This window comes from Labrus bergylta, chromosome 11 (assembly GCF_963930695.1).
Source record: "Labrus bergylta chromosome 11, fLabBer1.1, whole genome shotgun sequence".
In the NCBI taxonomy this organism is placed as follows: Eukaryota; Metazoa; Chordata; class Actinopteri; order Labriformes; family Labridae; genus Labrus; species Labrus bergylta.
In genome coordinates, this window is record NC_089205.1 from 25,670,836 (window position 1) to 25,696,293 (window position 25,458).

General features: G+C 42.5%; 1 protein-coding gene across 5 annotated transcripts in view; it reads left to right on the plus strand.

The window, feature by feature from the left end:
- aplp2 (amyloid beta (A4) precursor-like protein 2) overlaps positions 1-25,458 on the plus strand; it is a 55,456-nt gene that overhangs the window by 16,653 nt on the left and 13,345 nt on the right. For 4 of the 5 annotated variants that reach the window (XM_020649185.3, XM_020649187.3, XM_065960332.1 and 1 more), the window contains exons 2-8: positions 10,460-10,633; positions 11,741-11,870; positions 18,139-18,251; positions 20,640-20,860; positions 21,095-21,294; positions 21,611-21,778; positions 23,629-23,762. In XM_020649185.3, coding sequence (XP_020504841.1) covers positions 10,460-10,633; positions 11,741-11,870; positions 18,139-18,251; positions 20,640-20,860; positions 21,095-21,294; positions 21,611-21,778; positions 23,629-23,762 — 1,140 coding nt within the window. The remainder of the gene's footprint in view (positions 1-10,459; positions 10,634-11,740; positions 11,871-18,138; positions 18,252-20,639; positions 20,861-21,094; positions 21,295-21,610; positions 21,779-23,628; positions 23,763-25,458) is intronic. The other variant, XM_020649188.3, reaches the window with a different exon arrangement.

Below are 25,458 nucleotides of genomic sequence, written 5' to 3' on the forward strand. Positions count from 1 at the left end.
ATATGGAATTATAAACGTGTAGGTAGTTCTTTAAAGCAGTTGCTAAGTTACTATAGTTAGTCATTAGGAATATACAATGTCTGTGCACCTTTACTTCCCCCCTCCTTGCCACGGTCCTTACCTCACATTCTCACATACATTTGTCAGAAGCAGTCACCACACTGAGAGCTCGGCTGCACACTGACTTCCACTCGGACTCACCTTCGACTTTATGTACGGCACCAAGCTGCTGTAACTCATCCTAACACCCCACCACCAGTGCTTTTGCTTTTGTTTCCTCCCCCCCCCCCTGATCATGATGCCGCTCAGAGCTCAAGCTGTGACTTACTGTCTTGTAAATATTTAAAAAAGAAACCAGTGGCAGTTGGTGCAGTGTCCCGCTCGTCACAGGGAGAGAGCTGAACATTGCTGAACACACTGATGCACACTGCCATGGCAATGGGCACAGCTTTTTTTTTGTTTTGTTCAGGAGGGAACCGAGCACAGACATAGCTTTGTGTACTGTATGTCTGCTATGTGTGTGTGTGTGTGTGTCAGAGGAGATATGTGCGGCGGACCTATGGAGCTGCTGAGGGTCATTTTTATGTTTGCACACAAGGACACTGAATGCAGCAAACCAGGGCCGAGCAGCTGTTGTTGTGAGAGTCGTCTGCTGTGCCATTCACACAGCCTTCACCCACCCAGCTTCCCATGTCTTGTCCCTCTCTGTTTCATATGCCAGTCTCTCACAACTCTGGCCTCATTCCCTCTTTCTCCATTATATTTCTCCTTCTCCAACCCCCCCTATTTTTTCTTTTTCTCCTTCCTGTCCTCCTGCTCTGTCACTGTGAGCCTCTGATTATCTGTCTGCCTGCTTTCTTCTCTCTCTCTCTCTCTCTCTCTTCTCACTACTCCACTTCTCCAATCTGTTTTCTCTCTTTTTCCCCCACTCTCTCTCTCTCTCTCTCTCTCGTTCCCTTTCTTGCTCCTGCAGCCTCAATGTTCCTCTGTGTGAATAGCTTGGATGCTTTTGTAGCAGGTTTCCATAGCGATGGGCCATTTGAACAAGTCGTCATTCACGTCAGTTCGCTGTAAGCTGGAGAGGGGCCATGTTATCTCCCCTCCGACACACAGGCAGACCTGTGCCACTCAATCACAACGACTGTTACCCTGCAAAGCAGCAAGCAGCTACGCATCCTCCTAACAGGAGCTTAATTACCAACACGTCTCGCTCCTGTTCCTCTCCCTCCACTCACTGTGGTACATCCCGTTGCATCACCTCTTAACTTGCTTTGGAAACAGTTAGTGAAGTTTACTTTTGAGATTTGAGAACATGTTGAATCTTAACACCAGTGTATAATAAACGGGAAGCCTCTTTAAGTCACAGTTATTAGACACACCCTAACAAAGCCTCCAGTCAGCTCAAATCGTCACATTCTGCGTTTAGGTGTTAATGATTGTTATTCTTCTTCATGATTTATGAAACACAGAAAGAAAGGCAAACACTGACACACCCTTTGAGATAGAAATCAAAGATATTACATCTCGGAGTGTCTCCATTTCTCTGTTGAATCAGACTTCACTTTCAGGTCTTTCTTTGTTTACGTTGCCAGTAGTGATGATAGTATTTATTTCAAATTTGTAGTAGTAGTAACAACAAGTAGTAAAAGTGTGGAGACAGGAGGGGAGGGGGGGAGCTTGGAAGGGAGCATTCTTTTGATCAGAAAGCCTCAATTCAATTCAAAAAAACTTTATTTGTCCTTGGTGGTTGAATCAAAGTCTGCTCTGAAAGTCGCACAGAAAGCTTTTATGGAATACCTCTGAAAACCTCAAATAAGTGAATGACTGTTACACATTTGAGTTTCTTTTTTTTTGGTATTGCATGGCAAGATGTATTAAGTTTGCACATTAGTTTGTCTGCATTTCCACTAAGTTTGTATAATAAATGTGAGTTATATTACTGTGGGTCAATGCAGTGTTTATAACAAAGGACATGTAAGGATAAATTGTGTTTGCACTCGGGAGCTGTACAGTATGTCTTTAACTCTAATAGAAAAACTTGAAATAAGTTTCTGATAAGGCAGCAAGCTCATTTAATAAATTTACTTATTAAGTCTCGGATCCTTGGTCACTTTGAACTCTCTCTGCTTGATCAACTTCACCGCACAAAAAGAAAATCTTTCAACCTGAGGCATGAAATGAAATGCAGGACATGGTCGCGTCAGTAGTATTCCCAGTTTCTTTTTGTTTTGCACCTTGGAACAGCTCCACAGAGTCTCATTATTAACACAGGCATGTTCAATCAAGCACAGGTTAAGCGGAAAGGATTACAAATGGGGCTTAAGCGCGTGAACCTGGTCTGGTACCCGCCGTGTCACGGTCCTGCTGTTGTCTTCCTCCGGTGGGCGTTTAGGTTTGTGGTGACGGTGTTTTTCCGCTCCTCTCTGGCAGTTCGGGGGAAAAGGGAACTGCACACTTCCCTCTCCTGTCCTGTCCCGCCCGTCAGTCTGTGATTGGAGGTTAACGAGACACTCAAAAGTGACTGATAGAAACATAACGTCCAACTGTCTGTGGGGGCCTCTTGCTGTCACTGCAAATATTACAAAGTCAAACCACCCACACAAATGAACCTTTTTAATGAGGTTTTATTAAGTTGTTTATTCTACAATTAAATGCTGTAACTAGGGACGATGATGCTGGAGACATCGTACAATTTAATCAGGATTTTCTAGGATTTATTAAAAATGAGATGAAAGTCTTTTTTTTTCTTTTTTTTTATAAATATGATTATCTTATTTCAATTATCTGACAAATTGCAAAAACATCCCTTTCCCCCTCAGACGCTCCTCGTCTTCGGCTTCTGATGTGGAATAAGAGAAGCCGTAATCTAAGAGAAAACACTTTCACACTCAAACACAGATGCACTTTAACCTCTTAACTACAAATTTAAGGAAAGGGACAATGGTGAACAGGAAGAAGGACCCTCCCCCCCCCCCATACAGTTAATGTGAAACTGTAAATTTCACAGCTTTTGGTTGTTGTGTTTGGAGGGGGAGTGGCACTGACTGGAAACCACTGTTTTCTGCAAATGGTGGGAGGGTTTTTGTCCCTGCTGAGGGGTTGGTACAGTGACTCACAGGGCAATTCAGACTAGTAATGTTGGGCTTCTTCAAACGGTGAATACAAAAGGCCGTTTCAAACAGACAGAGGAGCTCATTTGCATTGCAGTGAGGGGTTGCCCTTTTGATTCAGAGTCTGATAACATGGCACCTTTTTCTTTTTTTCTTTTGTGTTTCCGTTTTTTACAGTTTGCCCTTTTGGGTGTGGGAGGGTGGTGGAGGTGTTGGGTCGGAAGGGAAATGTCACTGTCCGAGTGTCCTGCCCTCTTTCATTTGTAATCTGTTGTTAGTGATCTGTTTGTGTGGTGACGGCTCGCTCCGGGGCCTTCACGCAGCCTGTGAGAAGTCACACCAATATCTGACGGCCTCATTTAGCGTCCGGGTGTTTATGGATATTGACAGATGGTTTAGAGGGTAATAAGTATTTTAAGGCCTTTATTGACCTCCATTAGCGAGGGAGGACGCATCTATGGCTGCCTGTAGTGGACACAATTATGAAAGATGCATTTCAAAATATACATTTTTTATTTATTAGGTAATATAAACGCTGACTTTTCTAATGTTCATGACTGTATAGATAGGATTCTATTCTGTGTAAACAGCGATGCATATTAGAGTCTGATATTTCCACTTGTTTGTCCTTTCAGTTAAATGATTTTGTCCCGGCTCTTGTTGTTGAGTCTCGAGAGTTCTAACAATGAATTCATTGACTCGCAGTCAAAAACGATTTGATCCTTCACTTCACTCATTGTCCAAGCAAAGCTACTTAAACAAAGCAGCCTCTTAACACAGAGGTGGGTGACGCAACATAAACCAGTTTTGGATTGTTGGGAGAACAAAATTAAGACATTTAAAGATGTTATGGGCAGTCAAAAACTGTGATAATGATAACAATGATAATGCCATATAAGATAAGATAATCCTTTATTTATCCCACAGTGGGGAAATTTAAATTGTTACAGCAGCAAAGAGAAAAGATCGCAGACAACAAGTGAACACAATATACTATTCTGTTGATGGATAAATACATGGAACTGTGTTTTATCCTATCATGTTTATCAATAACTCCTTATAATATGTTGTAACCCCTAACCCACATTATATCTTTTCCTCCTCTGACACTTTCAGTCCGTGTTTACATCCTAACCAGGTCATCTTACTCACATTAAGATCATGACCTGAAAAGTTGAGTTGCTCACAAAACAATCCCTGGCATCATGCACAGATCTATGTCTGTGTCATTGATTCTGTAAAATGCTGCTGCTGCCTCAAAAGTGAACCGAATTCAAAGTGGTGTTGGGGGAAACTACCATCATGGATACCCGTGGTGGGAAAACGACTAATCCTCCTTACAGCTACAGCATGTCACAATTGGCTTTGAACCAACAGTCCTGAAGTGACGTCTCTCTCTAAAGTCAGCGCACAGAGCCCATCCACGCCCTTCACTTTACCATCACTTCCATTTTTATTAAGGTTCCCTAAAAAAAAGTTGTGCATGAACATATTTCCATTTTTACAGTTTTTCAGTTAAAAAAAAGAGGAACATGTTCAGACTGTTTCCATGTCTATAAATAGGAAATCATCGTCTAGCTCCCGGCCAAGTTTTGATTGATTAATGACTCAAACATCTGCATATATATTATCGTTATTTTATTTTATTTTATGGGCCACTAAAGATCGTGCGTGTTGTTTTGAAACGATAGAACGGGGAGATTCAGTCGTTACAGAAGCGACACACAAACACAAAGCCCAATAAAGCGGCCCCCTTGCTATACTTGGAGCTGTAACATAAAAGCTATAACAGGAGCTAATAAAGAGGCTGTAATTGCTCCCATCAACATATTAACACAACACGGTGATTGCAGTGAACCCTGGTTCTCCTTACACATAAACTGGTTTTATTGCATGCAATAAGAAATGGAAATCAATATTGATTTTATGATGGTATATATATATATATATAGTATGTATGTATGGATCGTGCTCCTGTGTGGGAGGCGTGTTTGTGTGAGTTGTTCTCACCACTGCCTATCTCGTTTAAGTTTTAAGTCACTACAGGGGAAGGATTAGGTGGATTAACGATGCTGGGCATTTCTCCACAGAGTCACATGGACACTAAGCATTCTGGGAACCCACGTGTCCTGACCCGCAGCCTCGTTCTGGAGCTGCTTTTATAAGAGTTAGACGGACAGGATGGCTTCACCTGTGCCAAAATTAAACCAGTCGCCACCGCTCAGCGCCGCCTACGCGACGTTTACAGACCCAGCCGACTGTGGTTTTGTGTTTTTTCTGTGTGCGACACAGACAGTTGACCAGAAAGGACACCGCAGCACAGCACAGATTTCTAAACCTGTTCATTAGAGCTGTCTGCACACAGAGAGAGGAGCTCAGTGTAAAGTTTGTTTTGACTGTTTGAAGTGATCTCTGTTTATATCGAAAGCATCATCACTTTTATTTATATCCACCTTCCCACTGTCTTCACGGTGTGTGTCCTGAGATCACACACTGCTGATTATGCTGCCCTGTGTGGCTGACCTGAGACCACACACACACACACACACACACACACACACACACACACACACACACATGCTTACACGCACACAAACACACACAGATTGGATTAGCTTCCTTGGATCTCGCCCAGATGCTTGTGTGGTAGGTCATGTAATAAGTGACCCGTACCTATCCCAGGCGGGTTCCTCTGAAACCTCATTATGAAAAAAAAAAAAAAAAGAAAGCGGCTTGAAAGTTTGTACCAGTAGTCCAACTTTTCTTCTTTCTATTATTCCTGCTGGTGTCTGCATACAATCAATATTGTTAGAGATATCCGCCTCCATTTCCTCCCTTTCAGTTCATTTCCAAAAAGGCCATTTCCTGCCTTTTTTTTTTGAAGCAGCTTCCACAGACTCCAAAAAATCTATCGCAGTAAATGTAAAACCTTAATTTGGTTTTTCTGCGAGGGACTTTCTGATTTATCGTTGGCTAATTTGCACCATAGTTCAGTATTTTCATTAAATGCTTTCATTCTCACCTGCGTTCAATCACTCAGAGGACAGAAATTAAAGCCACCAGGAAATTATCCTGCAAGTAATTGAACCTCACTCTCGCAGGTTTATATTTTTAATTATAACCAAAGATATGTGGCATACTGAGAAGGTTGAATGAACTAAGTGGAGACAGCTTATGAGCTGTTACTTACAATAACATCACTCTTCTGCTTTGAGCTTCAGCAAGTAATATTTTTAACTTGAGATGGAGACAGATTTACCTCTAATTTGTGTGTGTGTTTGGGCTTCTCATTAGAGATCCAGACCCATGAGGTATATTATTCATCTGTTACCAGGAGGGAAAAAAAGGAGTTCTTGTTTGTGCATGCGTTATTTCACAACAAGCGCTGTCATGTCGCAGCTTGTTTTATGCGAAACTTTGCTGGGAGCACAGAGCAGGCTAATAAAACATGTTTGTGTGCTGGAGGCAGACTGGAAACGCTAGCGACAGACGATGTGTGTTTGCAGTGAAGAGTGAGAATGAGCTAAATGCTCCTCAGCCCACACAGCTTTTTGACAGGAGTCTGCGATGGCGTGCACGTCTCGCCCGCGTTTCGCGCCGCCTAATGCCGTTCTTTATTGCATTACGGTCTGTGTTCATTTGAGAATAATATGTCAGGCTGGGATATAAGCCAATCGGCATACGTTCCCCGCTGCCATTGTCTATTTACTGTGTCTCCCTGAGCTTTCCCTCTGTCTCGCTCTGCCTCTCCCTCTTCCTGACTTCCACTCCCTCGCTCCCTCTTTTGTCTCCGAGCCTCCACATTGCAGCAGGTGTTCACACGTACATATTACATCTCACAGTGAGCCAGTGATGAGAGATAGAGGCATTTCTTAGGTGTGGTGGTGGCATGTTTTTTTTTTAGTTGTCATTTTGTGTGTCTGTGCTACGTTTGGGAGTAAAGTCCCACTTCTGCCCATCTGCTGGTGCTTTAAATATATAGATCGACATGATAGTGATAAAAAAAAAAACACTCATAGAGTCTCCATGTGTCAGCTTGTTGTAATCTGTTTCTGCAAAACAGTCAGATGTGTATATTTAGATATTTTGAATGTCAGTTTTTACATCTCTTTCCTGTAACTATTCAAAACATGTTAAGTGACTCATCATTTTCAGTAAAATGTGATTACCGATCTTATGAAATCTACCCAACCCTTCCCATCTTATAAACCCTTTAAATACTGATCTGAATGTGTGCGGTGAGTCATAAGGTGTGTTTATCTTTGCAACAGGATCATCAGTATTATTATCAGCTGTTTTTTTTTTTTTTTTGTGCAAGAGCGATAAACCAACCAAGCAACCAAACAAGAAGGCAGCTCGAGTCCTCCGTCCTCAGGCGCTCTTGGATGCTTCCGCAGCTCTTGTCTCTCCGCTGCTGAACTTTAAAATGAAGTCACGATTGGCACAAAGTTCTTCCCCGAGCCTCTGTTACATGTGGAAACATGACAAACTGCAGCAGCAAATTACTGTCAAAGCTATTCTAATGTGACCTTTTAAAGAGGAGTTCGCTTATGTTAGAGTTAAGAGAGAAGAAAAAAAAAACGAGAGGAGAGCTATGATCCACTCTGGTCGCTTTGAATTCATCCGTTTCTGAGTCTAAATGTAACTCCTATCGCTTCTCATTTGTCTTTGCTTGGTTCCATTTCGCTGGCCTTTACTGACCGCTGGAACAAATCGGTCTGGGATGATGTAAAAGATAAATAAATGTGGCTATATGACACTCCAATTGTGCGCTCTGCTGGTCTTGAAATACATTTCTGAGTCATGACTGTCCAAGACCATGAATTTGTTCAAGTAAAAAAAAATGAAAAAATCAGTCAGTTTCAAGAGGAGACCAAAACTCAAAAGATATTCTTCACAAGAACAAATTTGATTATGTCTCGTCTCCTGCAGCATGTGTGAGTTAAAGGAATCTCGCTGTCAGGAGAAATGACTGTCACCGCCGAGTTCCAGAGGCGGCTCATCCCTCTGGTTCAGGTGATGCTGGTGCTGAGACGACAGGGTTCACAGAGGAGACAAATCTCACCTTCTGTTCGCCTGTTTATCCTCCAGGCCTCCGTGTCAGTGCGTGTGGCGCTCTCTACTGCCCCTCATTGCACCTTTTTTTTTTTTTTTTGTAATGCAAGGTCTGTTCCTGAGCGACTCTTTTACAAAGCTAAACAAGCATGTGACTGCAGATTTAAGGCAAGAGCATAAACACTTTCTGCACCGTCTGTGTTTTAAGAATCAAATCCACATTTAGGACTTTAACACTTAAGTGGAGTCAGAGTGGTGTTGACAAGGCCCCCCCAAAGCTTGTTTTTTTCCACAGCCTCAGAGTCTAGTTGTGGTCAGGTTGTCACTGCCTCCCTTGTCTCGCTCCCTAATGTGCTTTTCCGCGTCCCTCATTTCCTCCCAACCACTCGTCTGCCTCACACACACCCCGAGCCAATCTCACAAAGGAATGAGGAGGGAGGAATGAGGAGGGAGGAGAGCAAACAAGCTCGTGGTGATGCAGAGAGGGAGGAGTGGTGCGGGACAAAGACGTGGAGATGGAGGAAGGAGGGGAAATGAGGTTGAAACTGAGGGTTGTTGTGCCTCTAGGACGACGTAAACACAGGCCAAAAAACAGTGTGTTTGCTTGCCTACGTGGATGAACATGTGGCTGTGTGCATGTTTTTGTGTTTTTGATGATTGCTTATTATGTGTTTGCATGAGTGCCAGTGTGTTCCTGTGTGTGTGTGTGTGTGTGTGTGTGGCTGGAGCTGTATTCAGTCCTGTGTGTGTGTGTGTGTGTGTGTGTGTGTGTGTGTGTGTGTGTGTGTGCGTGCAGACTCAGCTCTGGCTAGCTCTGCGGCTCATCACACGTTTCAGCCAACTGCTGATTACACAGCACTTGTTTTGTCCTCACTACGTTTCTGTTCTGCGCCCGTTATCAGCCCGGGGAGCCTGCGTAGAATTAGACGGAGAGCTTTGTCTAACACTGTGTTCCTCAAGTCCTCCCTCCTCAGCTGTTTCCTCCGCTGCAGAGGACACCTCTGCTTTCATCTGCTCGAGGCTGAGGCCTCGGCAAACAGTCAGACGTTTGAGTCCTCCCTCATTCCCTTGATCTCTCTCTCTCGGGCTGAAAGCCTGTTTACTCAGCCTCATGACATTATGACAATCAAGAGGAGATCAGTTCCGTTCCACTTCCTGTCTGGAGGCTCCCTGGTGTGCATTTTGGAACTGTTTGTCTTTCAGAGCTACATTCGCCTCGCTGATTCATTAGAGTGTCTTGTTCTGTGACATCAGGCGAGTGTTAGCGGGCCGTGACTTATCGTCTCGATAGGAGATGATGAGTTGACTGATGCTAGCATCACAGTGTCATTTGAAACCAATTGTGTGGAAGCTGATTGCACAAGAGCTTTGGACATTTAACATCTATTTTCCATAATGAGTGTGCGCTGTTAAGTTATTTAGAGTGAAGGACAGGCGGGCTGGGTGTTCCCGCTTCCTGCTTGTCAAAGGAGGAACTGCAGGGTTTTAGAAAAATGGTGACAGGAAGGACGACAGGGAGGAAGATAGCAGGTTTTTATCTCATGTTCAGATGGTTTAGAGATAAACACAGATGGAGAGAAACCTAAGGAATATGTTTGAACTAACCGAACACATTTTCATGACATGCTTTATGTTGTTTGCGTGTGTCTATCAAACACAGCTGATCGGATCAGGAACCATCAGTGTTTACCTTGTAAAATAAATGATCCATCATTTATGGAAAGATCTCGGTCCCAGGAGACCAGGAAGAGCTGAGCTCTGCCCTCAACAAGAATGTCCGGGTTTGTGACGCATGGCAGACGAGAGAGTTTTCTTTTCTATGTGTGCAGCCTCTCGTTTACTCAGTGGGCATCAGAGTAAAAAAACAAGTTCAACAAGTGCACAAATCCAATCAAACCCCCACTTGTTTAAACATCAACTTATCCAAACATTCCTGAGGTGCATTAAATTTGTCTCCTGTCTGAGTCCCTCTCTGCTCTCTCAGCTCTGCAGAGTGGAGAGGCAGTAGCAGCCAAGCGTTGACAGGCACTTCGGATTTTTCTCCACCCCAGCTAGCACATGCAGTACAGTTATCCAGTGGAGTACATGAGCCGAAACAAGCTTTATGTGGTTCAGACTTCACAGCGAGCTCCTGTGTTTGTGTCAGGCTCATAATAAAGTCTAGGAGGAAAACAAGCAGCGAAATAAAGTGTCTCAAGTCCATGAGCCTAAAAAAAAACTTGTCAGCTTTTTAGAGAATCCAAAAATGATTTGGTCGTATTAAATCCCCGTTTCTCTCTTTTTCCTTTCTGCAGGCGCTAGCAGCAAATGCAGGCACAGGGTTTGCCGTGGCCGAGCCGCAGGTGGCGATGTTCTGCGGAAAAATCAACATGCATGTCAACATTCAGACCGGCCGCTGGGAACCCGACCCATCCGGTACCAAGAGCTGCGTAGGAACCAAAGAGGGCGTGCTGCAGTACTGCCAGGAGGTGAGTCACTGCGACACACAAACATGGTCCTATCTTCTTCCTGTCCTCTTTATAGGGGAAGAGACATTTTTCTTACATTTAGACGGGACCAGGCTAGCTGTTTGTTTCCCTGTGTTTGCAGTTTTTTGTGCCAAGCTGAGCTCATCGTCGTTACTTCTTAATTTGGCTCAGTTGTCTTAAAACTTCTGATCTTAGCTTGGAGGAGAAAGCAGATAATCAATCCCCCTCATCTTTCTCTAAAACGCAGTCCACTCTTTGATAAACATAACAACATTAGAGCTCACCTGTGCATCGCCTCGTTCGGCTTCACTGTGTAATTCTATCACTTTAGTGGAGATGATATCTGACTTGTTGAGGTGATATTAGTTCTGCTCGGTAGCTTTACAGAGCACGCAACAAAGAGGAAAATGTGTTACAAAGGTGATTTTAAATGATATCTTCTATGCAGAGTCTAAAAGAGGATGACGGGATAAAATAGTAAATATGTGGACATGCGTTCGGTGAATAGCGTTAAGAGGTGAAGTGGGTAAATGGCTGATGAAGTGTCAGTTCTCTCTCTCTGTGTTTGTTTATGGAGGCTGTTGATCTGTCGCTGAAAGCCGCTCTTATTTACAGTATAGTGGGTGGCATTTGAATTAGCCGACCCGGTGACTGACATTTTCCTCTATCTCCATTTCTTTGCCTTTACAATAGAGCATATGTTCCTCTGTGGCATAGATATCCTCGCTCTTGTTTACTTGTGTGTCTCCTACTGTATTTCCTTCCTCCTATCCCACGAGGCGGCGTTACTGTCATGGTTTATAACGCAGCTGTCCAAGGGAGAGAAAAAAAGCAGGGCTGTATATATCCCGGCAGCTTTCCCCACAAGCTTCAGTTGCATTTATTGATGACATTTTGATGGCATTTGGGGAAAGTGTAAATTGCGTGGTCTTTCATGGCTGAGCAGATGGCACCCAGAGAGTATAAAACATGGATTAAAGGATGCCATTGAAGCTCCACTTATCGCATCTTCTCTCTCTCTCTCTCTCACACATTCACACACCCTCACATTAAAATACACATCTATCATTATTTGATATGCACTCTCTGCTTTCTCTCTCCCAACAGATGTACCCTGAGCTTCAAATCACAAACGTGGTCGAAGCCAACCAGCCAATTCGAATTGAGAACTGGTGCAAGAAGGAGAAGAAGGTGTGCAAAGGCCACGCCCACATCGTGGTGCCTTACAAATGCTTAGGTAAGATTGCGCACTAAAAAAGAGGTTCAAGGACTTTGGAGAACCACTTAGAGAGGGTGGGAATGGCCCTTCATATATAAGATGTTCTGTATCTCCCCCCCCCGCCCCCTCTTCTATGGTAGCTCCTCATACAAACATAGAGAAATGAGAGATTATGATACATCTTAGCCCGAGGCAGGGGGTGACATAGAGCAATATTGGAGTCTGATTCAGTTGACTAATCTTGGCCTTGAGCTGCAGATTGAGCAGATCCCCGACTGGAGGATGAGAGCTAATGTCTCAGAGGGGGTGGGGGGGGGGGGGGGGGGGGGGGGGGGGGGGGGAATGCTTATTATTGCAGGGGAGGAACTGTTGAGCAATAAAACACAATCTTATATCCCCCCTCAGACAGTGGCCGTAAACTCGCTCAGACACACAGGGTCAGCAAGAGGGAGGTCTGTGAGGAGGCCTGCTTTATTACTCCTCCATTTCTCCACTCGCCTGTGCCGTCACACACACCTCCCCCCCCCCCTCTTGTTTCCTGCAGCATCACTGTAATTAGCAGTGGCAACAAGGCCATATCCTAGTTTATGAAATGTCAGATGGAGCCTCAGACTTTTGCAGTCCACACGTCTTTTGTGCTCCCTCCACTGACTCAGACGCAGCGCTCTCTTGCTCCGCTTTGAGGACTGCAGTGACACAGAAGCAGAGTTCTGAAACAAGGCTGCTTTCTGTACTTGTAAAGCTTCGTCAGGAAGGAAAACATCTTTCTCTATGCTGCAAACACTTCCCGGGCACCCTTCCTGTGTTTGAAAATCCTCTTGCTGATTGAGTTGTGCCTCTTTCCATGATGAAAAAGCTATTAGCAGTGCACTGGACTGTGAAATGGGCTACAATTCAAGAGCATTTTTTTTTGGCAAATGCAAGAGGGGAGGCTTGTGGGAAATTCATGGGACAGCAAACAGCACAACTGGAGTGGCTCCGCTCGATGGCTGAGACAAGAATACAGATGAGGGAGGTTTCACATGCAGAATCAGGCTGCCAAACCCCCCCCCCCCCCATTTTGCTCTCATTATACACCCTGATGCTGATTCCCCTCAGACTACTCGACACACCTGATGGCTTCTCTTCTTCACCGTGGCCGACTGTTGCATTCATCAACAAGCCAAGACCTCTCATTATGATTCAGCAACAGTGCCATGACTGCCATTTAATTAAAAAAAACAAACCCATTACCTCCTCTGGAATAATTGAATCGCTTCATTGCTTGTTCTTGCACATTTTTTTTTTTGTCGTCACTGCTAAAGGTCTGCGCACTCATGCCCCCGTCACATCACAAAAGGCCTCTCTGCTGCTCTGCTCGGTGGCAAATGAACGGAGAGACCAGAGGAGACAGATGGAGAAGAGGAGATAAACATAAGGTGTTGGCGAGAAGGAGACTACGGAGAGGGTTTCTGCTTAATTACGTAATGGAGCATGTTAGAGGCTTAATTGGAGGGCTGTGATCATATGCTGCAAGCCACGGCATGACTCTGCTCAGCTCACCGTGCCCTCTCCTCCACAGCCCGTTATTTGTCAGGCCACTCTATCATATCAAAGTGCGATGAAGAGTGCTTTTGAATTATTCATTATTTGTGATGTTCAAATGGTGATCTTGAGAAATGGACATCAGAGGTTCGGGCCTAATATTCATCAGTGTACATTAATTATAGTAGAATCAAAAAAGAAATGAAAAAGACCAAAGGGAGGTGGGCTGTAGCTGGAAGGAAATGATTAAAAGAGCCAGACTAGCACACATGTCAAGTTAATAGGTTTATATGAATAATGCAAAGGGCAAAGGAAGGAGCTCGGGTGTAAAAAAAAAAAAAAAAAGAGAGCGATGGGGTTTTTTTTTTTGCTACATGCCATCTCTCCATGCAGAGACTGAACCACTGAGCCCTCCGTGTTTCCTTGCGTCCAAACAATAGCTCGGCAAATGAATGTGATTTTTTTTGTTCCGTTGCCACACTAATCCCTGCAGCATGATGTCTTTGTCAAACTGGAGGAATATTTCACATGTTTTTTTTTGACTATTATGTCTGAAATGGCGAGGACTGTCAGTGGCAGATGTGTAACTGGGGTGTCGGTTAGTGTGCTGGTCTCAAAACACTCAGTTTCAGGGGAGATATGTGGTGGGATGAAAGAGACCACAGCACCCTCCGAGTGGAAAAAAAAAACATGCAATGAATATCCTTCTGGGTACGACAGATTTGAGACAATAATTCAGAAAGATAATTTATGTTGCTTTATACTTAAAACTGATGAAATGTTATTGCTATCAGCATCTATCAACTGTCACATTGCTTGCAGCCATATTGAGGTAGAGTCTTCTAATGTTTACCTTTGACGCACTCGACTCTTATTTGCTTTGTTTTGTTGAGGAGTGGAATTGAACTATTCACTTTTTACAGACATGATTCATTCTTTGCCCTTCCTGTTGACTAAGCCGTTTTTGATTAGACTTAAGGGCAGGGCACCTGATGACGAGCCCTGATATCATCTGAGGTGCCGAGTCTGGGTGATTGTGAAAGATACAAAGTCAGACTTGTCTCAGAGCGTCACACCTCTGGCTCTATGTACTCCTCTACCTTTTGGAAATGTTTGGAGACGAGTCTGAACTTTGAAACAATAATGTGAATACGTCATTTTTTTGTTATTAGATCAAAGTTCTTAAATGATTGCATTATTCATTTAAAATATGTGAAAGGCAGCTAAAGGGTAGGCTAGGCCGAGTGGCACAGCGCTTATAAGGCTTTATTCTGTGGATGATAAAGTTGTTTTTATGAACTGGAAGTTGAACCCTGGAGTGTGAATGCAAATGTGACCTCTATTATTCATAATTAGCCTCCAGCTTCCTCCTGGGTTAAGTGTCTCCCCCTATTGTAATCCTTTCATGGTGGCACATTAGATTTCTGCCACTTCAGAGGTAAAAGGCATGACGCAGACTTGATTTGATGTGGTATATTCCAAGAACTAATACTGGACAACTCCATCCAGGTTACAAACATCAACATGTTTTTTTTTAATTCTACATGTTTATCAGTTTAAAAAACCTTCAATACTTTAATAACAGCTAAGAAAGACATAGTACTGCTTTAATATGCTTATTAATATAGCTCCTAGTGAAGTGGAGTATTATATACACACTGACTCTTGGCTGCTCTCTGAACATGTTATCTTCATTTTCTGATCTCATACAGATTACTCTAAAATTCAATTACTGCACACTTCCTTTGGAGAATCCCTGAAACAGAATAGCTGTGCCTGTGCTGTCAATGAGCAAACTTGGTTTGGCGCTTAATTGAATTTCCCACCTCTCAGTCCTGACGGTATCATCGGTGCGCCGCGGTGTATTCTTACCTTCACACGCTTTAGATGCCTCTAGTGTAGCCTGGTCTGGATCTGGGGAGGGTATAAGCAAGGGTGTCTGAAAGAACAAAGGTTAAAGGAAAGGAGGATGAGAAGAGTTGGTAGAGAGAGGAGGTCATAGAGAAGGAGGAGTAAACACGCTCACACTGTACACAACTACACACACACACACAGAAAACACACAGCGCAAGAGTGCACAGCTGCTCTCCAAACACCACCATCCATCACCCACTGCAGTGTGCCTGCGTCTGCCCGAGAGCCTCTCTACCTCACAACCAGAGCAACCTGTGAGTATAAGTGCAGGACAAAGATACAGAGAGGTGAAATATAGAGGCAGTGCGAGTGAGTGAATCAGTTAGCATCCAGTGTGCAGGATGTGGAGCAGAGGGTAACTCTGATGCTTTATGCTGAGCGGCCTCACTTTCTCTAATGTCCTCTGGATGCAAAGAGAAGGAGACATCGAAGGGAGGAAGGTGGCCAGAAGACTCCTTTACATTAGCATACGTTTGAATTCAGAAAAATGACTTTACTCTATGACAAAGTGAAGCATTTTTTTCTTTCCAATTATTTAATATAATGAGGTTTTATTTGAAAGAATGAAAACATCAAAGGTGAAAGTTCTCATGCTTCTCGTGTGTTTTTTTTTTTTTATTGCTATATTTGGGGTTACGTGTCTTGCTCAAGGACACATCGGACATGTGGCTGCTCGGGTTGAGATACGACCCACTCTACCGACTGAGTCAAAGCCCCCCCCCCCCCTCCACTATTCATAAAAAAGGCAGGCTATAACAATACATCATGATTTCTATAATAAGTAGAAGTAGTAGTAGTAATCATTTATTTAGGGCACAAGAAAAAACAAAAACATCTTGACTGAAAAGGTGTAGGCTGAAGCTTTATCTTATTACACCTACCCTTATTACAAATCTTATTATTTAAGACACTATACTAGTTTGGTTACAAAAAAACAGAACATATCAGAACAAAATGTGTTCCAGGAATTTCTCCTTTCAAAACAAAGCAAATGAAACAAACAAAAAACATACCAGAAACCCAGTTCTTGCAGTGTTTGAGGCTGGGTCAGCTGCTCTGGAGCTCTCTTTATCAAACAACCAGAAGAATGTGATGTGCTTTGTGACGCTGTTAGCAAGAAGAATCATTCTGCTGAACTGGAAACAAAAAAATCCTCCAGTTTATCAAGCTTTAATGAATGATGTGATGAAGCATTTGCAGTTAGAAAAAATACAATTTACCCTGAGAGGAAAGATAAATATGTTTTACTCAATATGGCAGCCATTTATAGACTACTATAACAAAAACAACCCCATGAAAAAATAATAATTTAGTAAAATCCAGAGCACTAGACATCCTCCAAGTTGTATTATTATTACTATTTAAATCTCTTTTTTTATCTTATTATTATATTTGTTTTTTACTTTATATATCTTATCTTTTTATTTATTTATTATCATTGAGTTTTTTGTGTTGGTTTGAGGTATGAATAAACATGTTTTTTTTTTTTTATCCGTATTTGAAAAAAGAAAAAACCCCAATAAAGGAGTCACACTCACAAAAAAGCAGTATTAATTAACCATAAAGTCTCTAAATTGACATTTTAAAATCTTTCTTTAATTCTAAACCTAAATGTGATCATTTTAAAGACATTGACAGCAGGAAATGTAACGATCTCAGAAGTCTGGACCGAGGGACGTTCAGCGTTTTTGTTATAATACGTTTCAGAATGAATGATGACATGGAAACTGTTATCAAAGTAAAGTACCTGTGCAAATGTACTCTGTCACCTTACACCGGTGGTGTGCACAGGGCATAGCAGCAGGACAACAAGGGTCTGAGGGGGTGTTTGGGGGGTCGCTTTCGGGGGTGTTACTGCTACTCCTGGGCGGAGATGAGAAGCAGCTGCTGAGTCCTCTGCTATTTCCAGCTCTCTCCTCTCCCTATCCTACCCTCTCATTTTCCAAAACACTGCTTTTTCACCCTCTGCCTGCCTCGCCTGACTCACACGAAGCGCTCCAGCAGCTCGGCCTTACACCGAGGTCGTGGCGTACCACTAAATGAGCACTTTTACGACAGCTCCCCGGCCCTCTTTGTGAAACCTCTAGACCCTCTTTTGTGTTTTCGGGCCGCCCATTTCTCAGCCACTCTGATCTGGACTTTACTCTAAACCTTGTGTTCATCTCTTCCTGTCCTCCTTTTCTCCTTCTCTCCGCCTGGCCTTCCATCTGTTTCTGACAGCAGTGTTTTCTACCTGAGCGAACTCGTCACACCGCCAGCCTATCAGCAGTCGCCGTCCTTTTTAATCTTTCTCCTGACCCCTGTGCCATATGCTTACACACGCACATGACTTTCAGCCCGAAACTATTCATAGGTATTCACAAGATGCTTTTCATGTCTTTTTATTTCTGTTCGGCTTGTTCTGTCAGCTCGCCCCATGAATAAAACATGTTCGGATTGAATTCATCAAGCAAATGACATCATTGACTCACAGGAAGAGGCTGGACTGTGTAAAAAGAGTCACAGCATGAAACCTGATTTTCTGCCCTGCCATTTTGATTACAGAGTTACCCGATTTTGGCTGCAGAAAAGGGATGAATCCCTCTCGGTTTTCAGCTGCACAGACAGATGTTCAGGTGTCAAATGTTGTCTCTGTTTAACCACTGTAATGAAATGCAAAGGACCAGGCAGCTTTGAATTATTGAATCATGTCCCGTTTTCTTTTCCTTTTCCTTCTTTTCCTCCTTTCCTTTTTTTAGTCCCGATAGGTGATTTATTGTTTGTAACCATTGCAGTGAAATTATGTGTTTGGCAGATTCTTGGCGCGACTAACAGGCATACTGCTCTGTGTGTGATTTGCCGTTAACAGTGGGCGAGTTTGTGAGCGACGTGCTTCTGGTTCCAGAGAAGTGCAAGTTCTTCCACAAGGAGCGTATGGACATGTGCGTCAGCCATCAGCAGTGGCACGGCGTGGCCAAAGAGGTAAGGGAAGAAATGGCTTCATAGGAAAACAGTGGGAGGCTCAGAGATAGCAGAGCAGTCCTGTGGGGAGAGAAAATACGTCAACTTTTAGAAATTAAATTTAACTCCCTGTCATACTGGTCAGACTTTTATTACTTTCCAATCCTTCCCCTTCATCCCTAATGTCTCTCCACCTGTCTCTGGGAGTCTCACAGGCCCTGTGATCACAGGCTGACAGCAAGCCCTCACATTTCAGCTCCTAATCAGATTAGTGTTGAGGCTGTAATGCAGCTAATCCCCCCCTGGGTAGCTCCAGAGCCGGCCCCTCGAGGGCCACTCTGACCTCAGCAGCGCAGGCAGGCAGTCTGCCACCAGGTTTCTTCCTGCGTCATGCTTTCTGACTCTTACTCTTCCCTGACACTTACTGCTAATGCCTCAACCTGAGAATCGTCTGCAGCCAGAGATAGTGTGACACCCAGAGGCGCAGAGTAACCTGTAGATAACAAATTTGTTACAACCACCCTGTAATAAATCTTATCAGCGGGAATATCGGGGCAAGAAAAATGATCCAAAAACAACTTTGCCGTCCTCGCCAACTGCCACCGAGGAAGTTGTTAAGCAGGGCAGCTAATCCTCGCTGAAGTTTTCTCAGCAGTCATCAGTTACACTGAAGTTTTTACTTCCAGCAACATGAAGCACAGCTTTGTTGAGAAAAATATGTTCTGACTTTTTGAGACTGTGGCTCATTCATCACTTGAGTCGGGTTGTGGTAAAGGAACAAGCTTCAAGATCAGTATGTATTTATCATGCAGGTGGATGTATCTGATACTTTATCAAGTAACTGAGACTTTTTCTATACCACTGTCATTAAATAACACCTGACAGCATCTGTGAGGATGTGTAGCTAGTGTACATCTGATTAGCTTGTTAGAATAAAGAACAAAGAGTGAAGGCATTGAGCATATCATCATCATCATCAACCTTTATTTAAGTTCTCGGAGAGATCTTTGAGGGCGACCCTCATTTTCAATGATGCAGAGAAAACATACATAAATGATAAACAACGAGAAATGAGATAAAGCTACTACAGAAAATAAAATCAATAAGAACAATAAAATATAAACACTAAAATAATTTAAACGCTTGAAATTACTACAGTGATAAATCAGTAATTAAAATCAAATAAAACAGTTACAGTCAGGTATTTGGCGGTTAAAAATAATATTTCTGAAGTGTCCATAAGGGATAAAAGTGCTCAAGTTCGGGTCCTGTTGTAAAATGTTCCAGGAGTTTGCAGCACTAACACTAAAAATGCTTGTACTTGTATCAGTGACAAACAAGGTTTTGAAAGTTATTTACATTCTAACATTGACTCAATCAGGCATTACGTTACAAACAGGGATTTTATCTGACTGTATTTTTCTCAGCTTTATTGCTAGTGCTAGTTATCTAAAGATGTCTGCTGTCAGCTAGCAATAAAACACAAGTCTCTGTGGTGTTTCTTTACTTCTCTCTTTAGAATCTTAAACAACCCAGGAGTCTGTTTCAATCGTTACCTAACTCATGTTATGTGTCATTGCTTCGAGCTACTTTATTTATTTTTTTTTACAATAAAGTACACTTTAAAGTCTTTATGTGATTTTTCACACTTAAATAAAATATAAATCAAGTCTATCCTCTGAAAATAACTCTGTGAGTCATGACTGTCTACAATGGGTGTAACACCCGAGTCCCACTCTCTGTGATGTTTTCAGAGTCCTATCTTCACTTTGTTTACATCGCCCGGACAGCCAGCTGACTCCTCCCCTCGTGTATAAAAGTTGTTTAATTGAGGGACTAGAGAAAAGAAGAATAACATACTGTACTCACTGCTTAACTGTGTTTCTAGATCACGCTCATTTCAGGTAAATTTACATGCAGTGTGAAGATACCAGCATAATAAAGATCACTAGCATTAGCATGCTAACACAACAATGCAGCACGAGTTGTTTTGGTTTCATGCTGGATCAAAAAATCGCATGTAAAGCCTTTAAAGTGTCTCGTGACAGCAGAAAACTGAACTTCTAGATTAATTAAAACGTACACAAACAATTATGTTATGAAGTTGTTTGAAAATTATTTCTTCCTCTTGAAACTTTTGGGGTATATTTGGTCTCAAATCCCAAAAAACAAGAACAAAATCTCTCAATGTAGCGTGTCAACAATGTCATTTGGCGGTAAGTCAGTAAAACTTTACAGTTTCCTCACAGCATGTCTCTAACAAAATGTCACCTTGCCGAAAATGAAATCGACTCCTGGGAGTAGTGAGAGGTCCATAAAGCACAGCAGCTTCATCAATCTGACTCGTTTCATTTTTCGGGCTGTTTCATTCACTTTTTTTTTCTTTTCTTTTTTTTATTACCCCTCCAGGCCTGTTCCAAGAGCTCCATGGTGCTGCACAGCTACGGCATGCTGCTGCCCTGTGGCGTCGACAAGTTCCACGGCACCGAGTACGTGTGCTGCCCCTCCTCTCGCAGCGTGGATGCCGCCCCTCCCTCCCTGCCCTCCCAGGAGGATGACGACGATGAGGAAGAGGAGGTAGAGGATGAGGAGATTGACGAGACCGACCTGGTGGAGGAGGAGGAGGACAGGTGACTGGCTGTAAAATCTGTGGCTGTGTGTGTGGCTGTGTTCATGTCTTTTGAAATATTGTACGGATAATATCCCTTGTGAAGGGGCAGGCTGCACTCGGCCATCTGGATGAATTAAAGTGCTGTGACATTGACCTATGGCAGCTGCTCTGCCTTGTTTGATAAATCACTCCTCTTCCTGGCTTCCACTCCTTCACTCAATCAACCTCCGCTTCCTTCTCCCCCCCCTCTCAGCGAGACACCAGCTGACGAGCAGCCCACACAAAAGGAGGAGCCGGTGGACTTGGACGAGGACGAGGACGAGGAAGACGAGGAGGAGTACCACTATGTGTACGAGGACGAGGAGATGGATAAGGAGGACGAGGAAGAGAAGAAAGAGAGCAACAAAATGTCAGAGAGTGAAGATGAGGAAAAGTCTCTGCAGGAAGTGAAAGGTTTGTAACGAGTTGTTTTAAATCATAATGTTTCATCCCCTCCTCTACCTCTCTCTTTCTCTCATATATTAAACGCTTACATATAACCATACCTTTTTAAACTATTATCAATATTGAGTTAAGCTTGAATCACAGCTGGACTGTATTTAATAAAAGTGTGTCTTTCTCCAGCCCACAGCAGACACTGTGTATTTGTAGATGTTTCTTTTGTCAGGAGTGTTTTTTTTTATGGTAGTTTTCTAGTGTTGATAATCTGAGACTGGAATTAAGTGCTGCCCCTAGTGGCCAGATGATCTAACAAGCTGTCCCCTGGCAGTGGTGTGCACCCTGGAGGCTGAGACCGGCCCCTGTCGTGCCTCTATGCCCCGCTGGCACTTCGACATGAGCCTGAAGAAGTGTGTGCGCTTCATATATGGCGGCTGTGCCGGCAACCGCAACAATTTCGACTCAGAGGATTACTGCATGGCCGTGTGCAAGCGCCTGAGTAAGTCTCACCTGACAAGAGGCCGGTCTGGAAAACAAACACCCCCTTTCTCTCTCTGTTTCTGCTGCAAAACAAACGTAGTTGATTTAATCGACGTAGAGCACCTGATCTGTCGTCCACAGCGTCACTCATCAAATCAACACTTTTTTTACCATGTTATCACCACCACAACAATCCACTAAATTCACTCATTACTCTCTGTTTTATTCTAAAATGATATTATGAACTTGAGTAGATATTTAATTTACAGTGATTTAAATCAAATATTCACATTCAAGAAGCTGATTCATTATTTGTAAGCAGATTATTTCATTATTTTTTAAACTGCGTCACTGAATAAAATCTCCCTTGTTATAAAAGCCCATTAGTACTTTAAAGGCGGATAATAAATAAAGATCTTTATGTTTTTAATCTCAGCACTCACTGGTTGATTAGTTGATTTATTAACCTACGAGTTTATAGGAAAGACGATAACTAAAACAATTACAAAACTATGATTACTTTATGTAGGTCAAGGTTTGATTTGAATAAATTAAATATTTAAAAAAATAAAAACTTTGTAATTGAAAGACATTTTTACCTTATATTAAACCGTTGTTTAATTAAATGTTTAGATTCATGTACTTCTTCACTTATTCAATGTTCAGATGTTCCTGATTTAATATAAACATTTAAAATTCAGTTTTTGTACAGCCGACCAACTTTAAAACATTAAGACATTAAGCGTCTTTGTTTACAAAATTAATAATAAGTTAAGCATGAAAGGATACAATTTTGTTATCTCTACAAAATTGAGATTGAAAGTGTCGGATTTAAAAAAGCAGTTCTTCATTACTCATCTAAAGGGGAAACAAACACAAAGTTTAAAACTACAGAAATACCTGATAGAGTAACACAACATTTCCCTAACAGCTTCATTTAGTGCTGAATTAAACACATGCAGCTTCAAACTTTCTTTACTTTCCATTGTTTTGCCTTTTGTTGTTTTCCTGCCAGTGTTTGCTTTTACCTTTTGTTCATGTTTCTGTTTCTGTCTGCATGTAAACATCCTGATAGTCTGTCTGTCAGCTCACAGAGCACTGCCACCACTTTTGGTTAAACCCACAAACATACGTCAACAAGCACCTCTTTTTCTTTCTTTTTTTTACACCTTTAAAAGGACTTTTTCTTTAATCAGTTTGAACAAAATTCATCGCCGTAACCTATTGTTCTTTTTTAGTATTCAACAAAGATAATGTATTTTTGGAGATGAAGCAGTAAAGAGAATGAACCTTGCGTTTCTTCGATTAACCCCGTGCCTCCTAGTTTTGACGCTGAGGTGAAACGATGAGGTCTCTTCTTGTTTGCAAAAGTCTGGAGCGTTATTGTTTTTTTGCGACTTGCATCGGTGCGGGGAGTGAGTCCTGCGTGACTGTAAAGCGAGGAACCCAGAACAGAGCCCTCTGGCCTGGCCCCGGATGACCCGGCCTTACAACGCAGAGATATTTCCATTAGTGTTTGAGATGCGACCTGTCAGCAGAAAGCCGACGGGAAGAATAAAGAAACTCAAAAGGAAAGACTGTCAGACTCACTTACATTCATCAGAGTTACTAAGGGTGGAAGAACGCCAATGAGAGGAGTGCTTCTGTGACGATATTTGTCCAGCTTCAATCTGCATTCCAACTCTCTATCCCCCCCCCCCTCTCTCTCTCCCTCTCTGTGCCCAGTTTTCTGTCTGTTTTTGTCTCTCTGCCCACCTGTGTCTGCCTGGGTCAGCCCGTCTGGCTCTCTGTTTTTGTCTGTGTCTGTTTGTCTGCCTGGCTGTCAGTTTGCAGCCATGCCTACTCACCATCTGTTTGTGAATTTTTCAGCCATGCCGCCCACTCCTCAGCCCACCGATGATGTGGATATCTACTTCGAGACTCCGGCTGATGACAAAGAGCACAGTCGCTTCCAGAGGGCAAAGGAGCAGCTGGAGATCAGGCACCGCAACCGCATGGAGAGGGTGAGTTCAAGTCAGGACATCATTTCCCTAATTAAAGAAAAATAGTTCTACTTCCATCATAGCAAAAAAAAAAAATCAAACAAAACAAAAATGAAAATGATGCATGGTGATGAAGATTAAATTAACAAGCTAAATAGAAGGTGCTTGTGCTCGGGTCAGGCCAGCTGCTGTGGATCTCTCCAACAAGCGAAATAATAATTATACGCTTTGTGACACAGTTAGCGAGAGGATTAATTTGACTGAATTGAAACAGAAAAACTCACCAGCTCACTTAGCCTGACTGAAAGATGTAATCACATATTTATAATTAGAGAAAACATTTTTTTTTAACTCAATGTGGTTAACTTTTATAGACTATGTCAATTAGACAAACACATGAAGGCTTAAAGTAACATGATAAAAATATAAGAAGTTTAAAAAGGAAAACACGTATGAAGCTTTCTTTATTGATTTTTCTTAAGAAGAAGCATCATGAATAATTAAAATAAAAAAACGTAATTGTCCTTTGCTGTGGTGACCTGCAGCACCTTTTATATGACCTGTCGTTGTTTTGCAATACATTTGAAAAAGATTTTAAGTTATCTTTCGATCCAAATAAGAGCAAGAAGAACATTTAAGTAATTAAAGAAAGAGTAAAGAGATGCTTGAGCGTGTTGGTGTGACGTTGAGAGTGACTGCTGCCAGCAGAGTTTCAGTGCCTGTAAAGTCTCTTATTACTTTATTATTGTAGCTCTCCTCGGGTTTGAACCTTTGAATGAAAGAATACTGCAAAGTGGCAGGTTATATTTCAGAGTCTCTTATCTCTGTGCAAGGACAGGACGTCTCGGTTTAAACCTCTGTGAAATAGAGTCCACCTCTACTTCTTTATTTATCTTAGAGTTCTGGCTAATGAAGAGAATGTGCTTGTAAAATATGAAGTTTTTCATTACAAATGGTTAACACACGTGATCATGGAATCTATTTATTTACTTTTTTCTCACTTCCTCTCGTTGTTGTTCTCCTGTTTTCTGTGGGGTTTGTTTCCTGGCCACTCCTTCTGAGGATCGTAACCCTGAACAGAAAGCTCACTACAGATAACACAAGAGCATTGTGATAATGACAAACTTTAATACAGGGATGGGCGACTTTGGTCACAGCAAGGGGCCACATTCATTTAATTCTCACTGCCAGAGGGCCAAATTGTAGAATACAAAAAACGACTACAGTCAATTATGTCTCAAATTTAAGTCAACATATACCAGTGATCAAATATTATTATGGACATATTTCTGGTTTTCATGATTTCATGGCAGATTTTGTCATGTTTTCTTCATGTTTCCAATTACGGTAATTGATATGTAAAAGTTGAAAGGGCCACGTTTAGGGTTGATGGGGGCCGCATGTGGCCCCCGGGCCGCCACTTGCCCACCCCTGCTTTAATAGAAATAATGGAGGGCGCCAGTAGCCTGGTGGTTAGTCCTAAAAGCCGGTGCCCCAGGTTTGAATCCGACATGTGCCTCCTTTCCCGCATGTCATTCCCAACTCTCTCTCTCTCTCTCTCTCTCTTTCTCTCTCTCTCTCTCTCTCTCTCTCTCTCTCTCTCTCTCTCTCTTGCTCCCAGATTTCTGACTCTATCCGCTGTCCTGGCTCTAAAATAAATTAAAAGACCAAAAATAAAATGATAATAAAAGTGTATAAAAAGAGAGGTTTTCTCTTC